We start from the raw sequence: 13,825 nt of genomic DNA on the forward strand, positions 1-13,825 counted from the left end.
CTAATTTCAGAAACACTCCAGAGCAACTCTGGAGAGTTGGGAACTGAACTGGAACCGGCAAGACTTACGGATTGGTCGTGCTAAAGAGGAACATGGAGCTGTAGGGAAGAATTGTTCGGGACTTTTTCACCTCGTTCTTGACTGAGCTGTTGCTGCTGCATTTACTCGGGTTGTTCCCTGGAAGAGAAACACAAAGGAGAAATGAAGAGGGAACAGTTGGGAATGGCTGCTCAGCTTGGTTTTCCGGGATTCTCCATGCAGTACCAGGTTGTGCCCCTGAACTCCACGGATCTCACTCGGAGTAGACAGGAGAAGCCGCTTCGGATTCCCTGTTGGGAATAGAAATGGGGTCCGTGAAACCGCAGAACGGTCAGCACCTTCAGGAGTGGAGGGCAGTGGTCTCTTCGATCAGTGAGGGTCAACGCTTTCAGGAATCATAGAATCCCCACAGTGTGGAAAGAGGCCATTTGGCCCATCGAGTCCACAATGACACTTCAAAAAGTATCTCAACCAGCCGTAGACCCCACCCTATTCCCACGGCTCACCCACCCAGCCTGCACTTTCCAGGGCAATTTCGCATGGCCAATTCATCTAACATGCACATCTTTGGCTATGGGAGGAAACCGGAGCACTTGACACAGGGAGAACATGCAGGAGAGGGACAGACCATCAGCAAGGTCTGACATCTTTGCAAATTGAATTCAAGACTTTCACTCTCACCTCACCTTTGGATTTCAGCTCTTTCTTCCATGTTTGAGCCATGGCTATAATGAGGTCAGGAGCTGGGCCTCATTCATGGATGTGGGCGTCACTGGCTAGACCAGCTTTTATTACCCATCCTTAATTCCCCAGAGAATAGTTCAGAGGCATTGTTGTGGCTGGAGTTACAAGTCAGTAAAACCAGGTAAGGGTGGCAGATTTCCTTCCCTAAAGGGCATTAGTGAACCAGATGGATCTCTCTGACAATCGGCAATGATTACATGGTCATCATTAGGCTCCTAATTCCAGATTATGATTGAATTCAAATTCCATCATCTTCCATGGTGGGATTTGAACCCAGATCCCTAGAACATTGCTTGAGTCACTGGATTAATAATCTAGCGACAATGCCACTAGACAATCACCTAGGTCCAGATGGAACCCAAACTGGGTGTTACTGAGCAGGTTATTTCTGAGCAGGTGATGCTTAATAGCACAGTTACTAACACCTTCCATCACTTTCCTGATGATCGAGAGGAGACTGATGGGGTGGTAATTGGCCAGTTTGGGCTTGTCCTGCTTTGTCTGTACAGGACATAGCCTGGCAGCTCTGTGAAACACAGACAGACACCGAGGCAAGACAGAGAGACACTGACAATGACACTGTGACAGGGAAATGACACAGACTGACACCGAGAATGACACTGCAACATGGAGAACCACATCATGACACCAGGAATGACACTGTGACACTGAGAATAACATAGCAACAGACATTGTGACAACGAGAATGCCACTGTAAAACTGCGAAGTGTACAATTACAAGGGAAATGACACTTCAACAGCAGGAACAAGGATGTGACAGTGAGAATGACACTGTGAAAGGGAGAATGAGACTGTGATACAGAGAATGACATTGTCATAGAGAGAATGATATGAAGAATCGCACTGCAACATGAGAATGGCACTGAGGCACGGGGAATGGCACCGAGACATGGGGAATGGCACCGAGATATGGGGAATGGTGTCGAGATACCGGGAATGGCACCAAGACACGGGAAATGGCGCTGAGACATGGGAATGACACAGATATATGGGGAATGGCACCATGACACGGAAAATGGCAGAGAGACATGGGAAATGGCACCAAAATACGGGGAATGGTGCCGAAGTACAGGGAATGGCATCATGACACAGGGCTGGCACGGTGGCTCAGTGGTTAGCACTGCAGCCTCACAGCACCAGGGAATCCAGGTTTGATTCCGGCCTCGGGCGACTCTCCTTGTGGAGTTTGCACATTTTCCCTGTGTCTGCGTGGGTTTCCTCCGGGTGCTCCGGTTTCCTCCCACAGTCCAAAGATGTGCAGGCTGGGTGGATTGACCATGCTAAATTGCCCATAGTGTTCGGGGGTGTGTGGGTTATGGGGGATGGGTCTAGGTGGGATGCTTCAAGGGGCGGTGTGGACTTGTTGGGCCGAAGGGCCTGTTTCCACACTGTAGGGAATCTAATCTAATCTAAAAGAATGGCACCGAGAAGCAGAGAATGGCACTGAGATATGGCGAATGGCACCAAGATACGAGAAATGGCGCCGAGACACGGGGAATGACACGGATATATTGCCACCCAGGTTGATAGCGCTGTTAAGAAGGCTTACTGTGTGTTAGGTTTTATTGGTAGAGGGATTGAGTTCCAGAGCTGTGATATCATGCTGCAACTGTACTAAATGCTAGTGCGGCCTCATTTGGAGTAGTGTGTGCAGTTCTGGTCGCCCCATTACAGGAAGGATGTGGAAGTATTGGAGAAGGTGCAGAAGAGATTTACCAGGATGTTGCCTGGTCTGGAGCACAGGCCCAATGAAGAAAGGCTGAGGGACTTGGATCTGTTCTCATTGGAGAGAAGAAGGCTAAGAGGAGATTTAATAGAGACATACAAGATGATCAGAGGATTAGATAGGGTGGACAGTGAGAGTCTTTTTCCCGAGGGTGATGACTTCAGCTTGTACAAGGGGGCATAGCTACAAATTGAGGGGTGATAGATTTAAGGCAGATGTCAGAGGCAGGTTCTTTACTCAGAGAGTGGTAAGGGCATGGAACCGCCCTGCCTGCCAATGTAGTTAACTCAGCCACATTAGGGGCATTGAAACAGTCCTTGGATAAGCATATGTATAATGATAGGATAGTGTAGGGGGAGGGGCTTAAATTAGTTCACAGGTCGGCGCAACTTCGAGGGCCGAAGGGCCTGTTTTGTGCTGTGCTGTATTGTTCTATGTTCTATGAATGGCGCCAAGATACGGGGAATGGCGCCGAGACACGGGGAACGGCGCCGAGATACGGGGAACGGCTCTGTGAGACCCAGAATCAGGCGTAAGTTGTTATAGGGGAATTGACATTGCGATACAGGGTATGACACTGCAGCACTGAAAATGACACAGAAAGTGACAGTTCAACATGGTCAGTGTCACTCCAACTCTGAGCATGACATTGTGACCTAGTGAATGACACAGGGAATAAAGCTGCGATGGAGAGAATGACACTGGACCACTGAGTATGATACTGAGGATGACACTGCGATGCAGTAATTATCCCGTGATACTGATAAAATGGTGCCACTGAAATGAAAAGTCAACACTCTGAAAGGGAGAATGCCACAGCGACACTGAGGATGACACTGCATTATGAAGTCCAATAGTGCAACACTGAAAATGACAGGCTGACATTGGCAATGACTTAACAACCCATAACAGTGAACATCACACTGATAAGCACACTGGGATAGCAGAAATGACACAGTGACATTAAGAATGCCATTGAGAGTGACATAGCGTTAGAGAAATGACATGGGGTCACCAGGGAATGACACTGTTACAACAGGAATAAGATAGGGAATATCATTTTGACACAAGGAAAGACACTATGGTGCCAGAAATAACATTTGAACGCCAAGAATGACTTAAGGATTGACACTGGGAATTACAATGCGACACTGGAATGACACCAAAAATGATAACAGGGTATGACACACCAGAATGACACTGCAACACTGAGAATGACACACTAACACTGAGAATGACACTACCACCTGAGGGATAACAGTGCTGTACTGAGAATGACACAGTAATACTGGGAATAACACAGTGACAAATAAAATGACACTGTGACATCAAGAATGACACTACAACCCCAGGAATGATGCTGCAACACTGAGAATGATACACTGATGCTAAGAATGGCTCTCCAACACTAGAAATGACACAGCCACAGATTGAATGACACTGTGACACCAAGAATGACACCAAAAATGACAACGCATGATAGAAAATGACACTGCAACTTTGGGAAGTGACACTGCAATACTGGGAATGAAACTGTCACACCAGATTGACACTGTGACACTGAAAATGATGTGACACACACGGACCCTGAGGAATTTCACTGTGGCAAAAAAAATGTCAAGACCGACACAGTGATATTGGGAATGACACTATGACTGTTACCACAACAGCAAAAATGACATTGGGAATGAAACTCTGACAAAAGAATGGCACTGCAACACTCAAACAGACACTGCCATTCCCAGGAATGACAATGCAAAATGGAGAATGACACTGTGCCACAGAAACTAATACAGCAACATTGAGAATGAGACTGCATCACCGAAAATGAAATTGTGACACTGGGAATCTCATCCAAAAATGACACTATGACAAGAAGGACACCTCGAATGACTACAGTGCAACACGAGGAATGAGCCTACTGCAGGGAGAATGACATTGTGGCTCAGGAATAATACTGTAACATGTGGAATGACATAGCAGCACCGGGAACGAGGCAGCCAAACAGTGAATGACTGACAACACCGAGAATGACACTATGCCCCAGGGAATGATAGTGAAACTTGGAGAATAACATTGAGACACAGTGAATGACACTGGGAATGACAAAGAAGTGATACTGGGACGCTGATTGGCACCAAGACAAATGATGACACCTGAAATAACGCGGAGACAATACGGCAACACAATACTAATATTGCGACATGGAAAATAACAGACTGAGGCAGAGAGTGAAAGTACAATGCTGAAAATGACACAGTGACAGTGAGACTGACACTGTGACGCACTGATTAAATGGAGTATGACTCTGAGACAGAGACAGAAATGATGCAACACCGGAAATGAAACAGCACTGCTGACAGTGACACTGTGACACCTGGAAAGACTCCGTGGCACTGAGAATGACACTGCAACATTGTGAACGACGCGAGAAATACATTGCAACATCAAGAATGATGTTGATAATGATACTGAAGCACAGGAAGTGGTATTGTGACATTAAGAACGACACTAGGAATGGCCTTGGGAATGACACTGTGACACCAAATGACACTGGGTTTGATACTGTGACACCAACAGTGAGACTGATAATGACACACCAGCACTGGGAATGACCCTGCAATAATGAGAAGGTCACAGTAACACAGACAATGACCCTGCAGCACAGACTCTGACATGGTGATGCAGGGAATGGCACTGAATGTCACTCAGTTTCAGAGGAAAAGTGCAGAGGGCATGCATTCCAGTAGCAGTGCAGACATAACTAAAATTGAGGAGTCAACCTGGTGAAGCAAATGAACAGGACTACTTGTACGCCAAAACAGTGAAAGCAGCAAGTGACAGAGAGAGCTAAAGCACTCCCACAACCAACAGATCAGATCAAAAATCTGCAGTCCTGCCACATCCAGTTGCGGTGGACAATTAACCAGCTCACTGGAGAAATAGGCTCCACAAATATCCCCATCCTCTGTTGTTTGCCATGTGTATAAATGATTTGGATGAGAATTTAGGACGCATGGATAGTAAATTTGCAGATGACACCAAAATTGGTGGTACAATGGAGAGAGAAGAAGTTATATAAGATTACACAGTGATCGAGATCTGTTATGTCGACGGGCTGAAGAGTAGCAGATAGAGATTAATTTGGATAAATGTGTGGTATTGCATTTTGGGAAGTCAAACAACTGCAGGACTTATACAATCAAAAGCAACTCCCTGGGGAGTGTCGTTGAACAGAGTGACCTAGAAGTTCAGTTAAATAGTTTTTTAAAAGCTGCATTGCAGATAAACATGGTGGTTAAGAAGGCATTTAGGACGCTTGCCCTCATTGGTCAGACCACTCAGTATAGAAGTTGAGACATCATAAGGGGCATAGATAAGGTGAATAGAAAAGGTCTTTTCCCCAGGTGAGGGAGTTCAAAACATAGGGGAATATTTTAAAGGTGAGAGAAGTAAGATTTAAAATGGACCTGAGCAGCAACGTTTTCACACACAGTGTGTTTGTAACATGGAGTGAACTGTCAGTGGAGGTGGTAGATGCAGATACAGGTACAACATTGAATAGACATTTGGACATGAATGGGAAAGGTTTAGAGGAATACGGGTCAAATGCAGGCAAGTGGGACTAGTTTAGTTGGGAACCTTGATTGGTATGGACAAGTTGGGCTGAAGGCTCTGTTTCTGTGCTGTGCGACTCGATCCACAATGACGGAAGAGCCCAGCACATCAGTGTTAAAGATATGGCTGAAGCACTTGCAACAATCTTTAGACAGTGGTGCCGAGTGGATGATCCATCTCAGCCTCCTCCAGTGGTCCCCAGCATTACAGATACCAGTTCTCAGCCAATTTGATTCATTCCTGCGATATCAAGAAACAGCTGGAAGCAGTGGATACTGTCAAGGCTATGGGCCCTGACAAAATTCCGGCAATAGTACTGAAGTACTGAAGACTTGTGCTCCAGAACTTGCCGCTCCCTTAGCCAAAGCTCTTCCAATTCAGTTACAACACCAGTATCTGCCCAACAATGTAGAAAATTGCCCAAGTATATCCTGCACGCAAAAAGCAGGACAAGTCCAACGCGGCCAATTACCACCCCATCAGTCTCCTCTCGATCATCAGTAAAGTGTAGGAAGGTGTCAGTAACAGTACTATCAAGCAGTACCTGCTCAGCAATAACTTGCTCAGTGACGCCCAGTTTGGGCTCTGCCAGGGCCACTCATCTCCTGTCCTCATTACAGCCTTGGTTCAAACATGGACAAAAGAGCTGAATTCCAGAGGTGAGGTGAGAGTGACCACCCTTGATATCAAGGCTGTTTTTGACCATGTGCGGCATGAAGGAGGCTGAGCCAAACTGGGATCAATGGGTATCAGAGGTTAAACTGTCCGGTGGTTGGAGTCATGCCTGGCGCATAGGAAGATGGTCATGGTTGTTGGAGTTCAGCTCCAGGCAGGAAGTTCCTCAGGGCAGTGTCCTAGGCTCAACCATCTTCAGCTGCTTCATCGATGACCTTCCTCCACAGGTTAGGCCACAGTTGGAGCACTGTGTGCAGGTCTGGTCACCACACTATAAGGAGGATGTGACTTTTTTGGAAGGGGTGCAGAGGAGATTCACCAGGATGTTGCCTGGGATGGAGCATTTCAGCAATGAAGAAACCCTAGAAAAGCTCAGGCTGTTTTCTTTGGAGCTGAGAAGTTTGAGAGGTAACACAGTGTGGAGCTGGAGGAACACAACAGGCCAGGCAGCATCAGAGGGGCAGGAAAGCTGATGTTTCGAGTCAGGGCCCTTCTTCAGAACTCTGCTACATTCTTCCAGCTCCACACTGTGTTATCTCTGACTCAAGCATTGGCAGTTCCTACTGTCTCTGAGAAGGTTGAGAGGTGACCTGTTAGAGGGGTATGTGATTGAGGGGTATGAGATTGAGGGGCATGAACAGGATTAATAGGAAGCAGCTGTAAGCAGCCAAAAGTATAAGGGAGGAGGTTTAGAGGGGATTTTAGAAAATGTTTTTCACCAAGAGTGTTATTGGTGTCTGGAATGCACTGCCTAGGAGGTAGATGATATAGGAAACCTCACAACTTTTAAAAAGTGCTTAGATGAGCACTTGAAGTGTCATAAAATTCAAGACTATAGGACTAAGGACGAAAAATGGGACAAGTGTAGATTGTTCAGCGCTGACTCAGTGGGCTGTATGGTCTTATATGCTGTGTGAATCTGTAAGGTCAGAAGTCGGGGGTGTTTACCAATGATTGCACAATGTCCACCACTATTTGTGACTCCTCAGATGCTGAAGCAGTCCGTGTCCAAATACAGCAAGAGCTGGACAATATCCAGGCTTGGGCTGACAAGTGGCAAGTAACATTTGCACCACACAAATGCCAGGCTATGACAATCTTCAACAAGAAACAATCTAAACACTGCCTCTTGATATTTAATAGAATTATTATCACTAAACCCCCTACAATCAACATCCTGGGGTTACCATTGATCAGAAACAAAACTGGACTCATCATAAAAATTCAGCGGAAACAAGAGCAGGTCAGAGGTTAAGAACACTGCAGCAAGTAGCTCATCTCCCAACTCCCCAGAGCCTGTCCACCATCTACAAGGTACAAGTCAGGAGTGTGATGGAATACTCCCACTTGCCTGGATGACTGCAGCCCCAACAATGCTCAAGAAGCTTGACACCATCCAGGACAAAGCAGCCTGCTTGATTGGCACTACATTTACAAGCATTCACTCCCTCCAACACCAATGCTCAGCAGCAGCAGTGTGTACTATCTACAAGATGCACTGCAGGAATTCATCAAAGATCTTCAGACAGTACCGTCCAAACGCACTACCCCACCATCAAGAAGGACAAGGGCAGCAGATAAGTGGGAACATTACCACCTTCAAGTTCCCTTCCAAGCCACTCACCATCCTAGCTTGGAAATATATCGTTATTCCTTCACTGTCGCTGGGTCAAAATGCTGGAATTGCCTGCGTAAGGCCATTGTGGGTCTATCTACAGCACATGGGGTGCAGTGGTTCAAGAACAAAGCTCACCACCACATTCTCAAGGGCAAATTAGGGATGGACAATAAATGCTGGCTTTGATAACAACATCCGTACCCCATGGATGAATTTTAAAATATATACTATTTGCCTTCCTAATTGTTTGCTGCACCTGCCTGTTTACTTTCATTGTTGTACAATACACCATATATATTTGAATATTTATACTCCTCAAACTATCACCGCTCAAATTAAACTCTTTCTTCCTGTTTTTCACACCAAAGTGTGAAGGTTCCCTCATCCAGGTCATTTGTATATATCGTGAATCACTGGGGCCCAAACAGTGATTCTTGTGGTTCCTTATTAGTCAGTCTCTGCCTCTCAGAAAAAAGGCCATTTATCCCCTTTCTCTGTCTCTTGTGTTTAACCAATTCTCAATTCACACCATGAAATGCCCCATCTCATGTGCTGTCACTTTTCCCACTAGCATCTTATGAAGGGCCTTACCAAAAACCTATGAAAATCCAAATACACCACATTGACTTGTTCTCCCTTATCTATTCACTAGTTAACATCCCTAGGACACTTCAGTAAGAGTTATTGAACATGGTTTGCCTTTTATAAACCTATGCTGGCTTTGTCCAGTCCAGTTAATGCTTTCCAAACGTTCTGTTACCATCTTTGGAAATGGATGTCAGGCTAATTGGTCTATAATTCTCTTACTTTCTCTCCTTCTCTTTTTAAACAGTGGGGTTACATTCACCACCCTCCATTCTGTAAGAACTGCTCCAGAGCTTATAGAATTTTAGAAGATGACCATTAATACATCTAATATTTTCAGTGCCACTTCCTTATGTACTCTTGGATGTAGATGATCGGGTTCTGGTGATTTTTAGCCTTTAAGTCCATTAATTTTCCAAGCACCATTTTCTGACTAATACTGTTTTTCTTCGGTCCATTCTTTTGACTGGACCCTTGGTTCCTTAACATGTTGCGGGGGGGGGGGGTGGGGGGGTGGGGGGGTTACGTGTATCCTCTTTCGAAACGACAGGACAAAGTATCTGTTACTTTTTCTTCCATTTCTTTACTCCCCATTATAATTTGTCTGTATGGGATCTATACTTCTCTTTATTAACTTTATTTTATTCACATTTTATAGAGGCTTTCAGCCCCTTTTTGTGTTCCCAAATCATTCTCTCTCATACTCAATGTCCCCCTTTCTTTTATTTCTATCCTCTCTTTTGATGGAGGGCAAAACACTCCCATTTACCAGGTTTCCTTTTTCTAAATGACTATTTTGTATGTTTCCTCTTGTGATCCGAGATTATCTCTAATTTCTTTGGTTACCCATGGTTGAGCCACTTTTCCTGTTATGTCTGTGCATCAAATTGGAATGAATACTTGTTGCATTTTGTGCACACATTTCTGAAAAATACTAGCCATTACCAATCCATTGCCAGCCCATTTTGTAAGGCTTCCTGATATACCGTCGCCAACTCAATCCTCAAAGCCTTTGTAATTACTTTCGTTTAGATTCAGGACCTGAATTTTTGGATTCAACTTCTTCACTCTCAATCTGAACGTACAATTCTATCAGTTTTATGGTCACTCTTCCCAAATGGAACGCACAAGTTTGTTAAATAATGTTTTCTCAATGCATAACACTCACTGCAGGATAGCCTGCTTGCCAGTTGGTTCATTAACATGTTGGTTAAAACAACCTAACACGTACATATCCCAGTAAATCTCCTCTAGTTTGGTTTGTCCAACCTATATTTAGCTTCAAGTCACCCAGGATTACTGTTGTGCACTTCGGGAATGTGTCTCCACTACTGTTTGGGGCTCTGTAAACAACTCCCGTCAACATGTTCTGCCCATGGTATTTACCTCCACCTGAACATGATTATTAGAGCCAATACACCTCCTCATTGTTATTCATTTCCACTGAGGGAAACAAACAGTAATTCTATGTAGACACAGTTAAGACCGAGAACCACACAGAGATACTGACAGTGACACAGAGTCACAAAAACCACACAAAGAGGCACCGAGAGAGGCACAGAGAATGAAACAGAGAGACGCAGGGTGACACAGAGGGAGATACCGAGAGTGACACAGAGGGAGATACCGAGAGGCACTGAGAGTGGCACAGAGAGAAATTCTGCGAGAGACACCGAGAGTGAAATAGAAGGCGACACAGAGAGACACCGAGGGCGACACAGAATGAGACAGACACACCAAGAGTGACACAGAGAACCACTGGGAATGTCACAGAGTCCCAGTTGGACACCATGAGTGACACAGAGGGAGATGGAGGTACACAGAGAGCCACCAAAAAAAGACAGAATGTCACCAAAAGATAGAAAGAGTGACAGAGAATGACATTGAGAGCCACCAAAAGTGAAACAGTAAACCACCAATAGTGACATAGTGAGCCACAGAGAGAGAGACAGAAAGACACCAATTGACACTGAGGGACAAAGCAACACTGAGGATGACACAGAGGCAGTGACAGTGTCACAGAGAGACAAGGAGAACAACACAAAGAGATACTGAGAGCCACAGAGACAAACACAAATTGATGATGAATTTGTAGTGAATGCAATGGAATGACTTTCTCTTTGACTACATCGTTCATCAGGCTCGTGTGCTGTGAAATCTGGTGAGGGGAACCACTCAGTGATAGCTGACAAAAATGAGCCCTCACTCTGAAATGTGACCCCTGTTTCTCCTTCCATAGATATTGCCTGACTTGTTTAGCACTTCCTACATATTCTGTGTTTCTTTTAGATCACCTGTACTGGCAGTTACTTGTTAATTCTGATGAGATAGATGGCACTTGATAGCAGCAGCAATGCTGGCTGACACCATTTGTGTTGGAACTCATGTAACTGTGGCTAATGTGTGCTCACAACGCTCTGTTCAAATAGGTTCTGTCTCTTTAATAATGTAACACGCACATAAAATACTGCAACACAACTGTGAATCCACAGTCTCTACACTCTTCCCAGGACAGGGATAGCATGGGGTTAGATACAGAGTAAAACACTGTCTATATTTCCTCTCCAAATGCTCCCAGGACAGGGACAGCACAGGGTTAGATACAATGTGAAGTTTCTCCAACACGGCCCAACAAACTCTTACAGCAGGCAGTATCTGGTTTCAATGATGAAATACTCCAGGTGCTGAAAATCTGAAATAAGAGCAGAAAATGCTGGAAATAGTCAGCATAACTACAGCATGTATAGAGGGAAAATTGAATTAACATTCCTGATTACTGATTTTTCATCAGCATTCCTCTTTACTTTTCCAATAAATAAATTGTTGAATAGAGAGGTTAACCTCCTATCTACACTACCCAAAGCACATTTATCTAAATTACCAAAAGATTCTGCTGTAACACACAATGTATTTTCCTATTTCATGCATGGTGCACCCCTTCTGTACCAGTGACAAGCTCCCAGAACACATCCTGGGTACCAGTAGCAATTCAGTTTAAAATCAGCTGCACATTCATTCCTGGGTACCAGTAACGACTGGCACCAATTATATGAGCTTTGTGAAGTATTATAACAGCTGTGTATAACTAAATGTGGATTGAGTCCCTCTACAGATCCAAAGACGTGAGGTTTACTATCCAATCATCCTGGTATGAACCTCAGGGCTCTTGCGGCACAATGGTAGTGTCCCTACCTCAGAGAGAAGACCCGAATTCAACTTCTACCTGCTCCAGAGGTGTGTAATACTATCCCTGAGCAGGTTGTTTAAAAAAATCTCTATACGAACCTAATCTTGGATCTTATACAGCTCTTCCTATCAGTTCTACCAGCAATCACTCAGGATTACCCACCATGTAGATAAACTGGTTTGATTTCGATCCTTTATTACATTCACACTTGGGCTGGTGAGATTAGAGCAGATTAACCTTGCTACGCCAATAATCCTTCACATTGATCCGCAGGACCGGGAAGATTGGAGATAGAAGTTAGGGCATGGAAGGACGGTGTGTTGGGGTTTGAGGTGGAACACATTTGTGTTTTGCTAATCGTCTCTCTGCAAACGTACATGCTCCTACCTGGTGCGACGAGGGAATCCATGGGGGTCTCAGTGTTTTCGCAGTCTACATCAACCTCCGTCTGATCACGAGACTTATCCTGGTCTCGGTTATTGCAACTTCCCGACTCAGTCAGTCGCGGCGATTTAGGCGTGTTTTTTAGATCCAGTTGCAGATTGAGCAAGCTGGTCTGCTCGTTGATTTGCTGCTTATCGATCTTGCTGTTTCTCGTACTGTCTGCATTTTCACTCCCTGAGACTCTGGCGCTCTCTGCTCCCACTTGCACTGTGGGTATGTTTGTGTTGGCGCCCGACTGTTGATTCAAGCGGCTGTGGATGCATAGTGGAAACAAGTCACTTGAAGCACATTCTGCCAAATCCTTGCCTCTTACCCCAAGCCCCTCCCCCAGAGCCGGTGTCATTCGCCAGGTCAGTTCAGGCAACACTGGCAATGGCCTCTCTCCATATGCAGAGCGAGAATTGTATTGCTGCCCGTACTGAGCTCTGGGGATGTCAGCACCTACAGATCAGCTCCAGGACGGGTGCTATTGTCACTTCCCCAACTCAATCCCTTTCCTAGAGAGAAGGGGAAAGTTACTAGGTCACAATGGTCATTTGGAGAGCCCAGGCTTCTTTCTGCACCATCACTACTCTGGTGCTTCTGTAATGAGTGGTAGGACATTAACTACCCTCTACTCCATATCAGTCTCACCTCCCCATGTTGCAATGTAGATGCTTGTCAAGTCGCTACCCTACTGTCTACTAGAATCCCTCCAAATGTAGAAGCGGGCCATTCGACCCACTGAGACCACCCTCCCAACCAAAGCAAGACCCCCCAGCCCCAAATCCCTGTAACCCTGGATTTCCCATGGCTAGCCTGCACATGTCTGAATACTGCGGGTAATGAAGCATGGCCAATCTATGGACAGTACGAGGAACCTGGAGAACGTGCAACTCCACACAGACAGTGTCCGAAGTTGGAATCGAACCCAGGTTCCCCTCACAACGAAGCAGCAGTGCTAACCACTGAACCACCGTGGTGCCCTCTGGTGGACACTGGAGGGCACTGTTAAAGAGAGTTGGTGAAAAGGGGTTTATCCAGTTTCCCCTGAACCTTCTACCGGGACACAGTGGGAAAGCCAGAGCTCGAACGAGCTTTACACTCTGCAAACTTATCAGATCCTGACACTGAACACCCTCACAAGGCCAACCGGTGACAGTACCTTCTCAATATTAACATTATCAGA

General features: G+C 45.4%; 1 protein-coding gene across 1 annotated transcript in view; it reads right to left on the reverse strand.

Annotated features, from left to right (window-relative positions):
• The window catches only part of LOC125456615 (probable voltage-dependent R-type calcium channel subunit alpha-1E), a 714,016-nt gene that overhangs the window by 110,874 nt on the left and 589,317 nt on the right, over positions 1-13,825 (reverse strand). The window contains exons 22-23 of the mRNA XM_059647713.1: positions 12,601-12,908; positions 69-177 (exon numbers count right to left, since the gene is read on the reverse strand). Of these exons, the coding sequence (XP_059503696.1) occupies positions 69-177; positions 12,601-12,908 (417 nt within the window). The remainder of the gene's footprint in view (positions 1-68; positions 178-12,600; positions 12,909-13,825) is intronic.

Source organism: Stegostoma tigrinum, chromosome 8 (genome assembly GCF_030684315.1).
Source record: "Stegostoma tigrinum isolate sSteTig4 chromosome 8, sSteTig4.hap1, whole genome shotgun sequence".
NCBI lineage: Eukaryota > Metazoa > Chordata > Chondrichthyes > Orectolobiformes > Stegostomatidae > Stegostoma > Stegostoma tigrinum.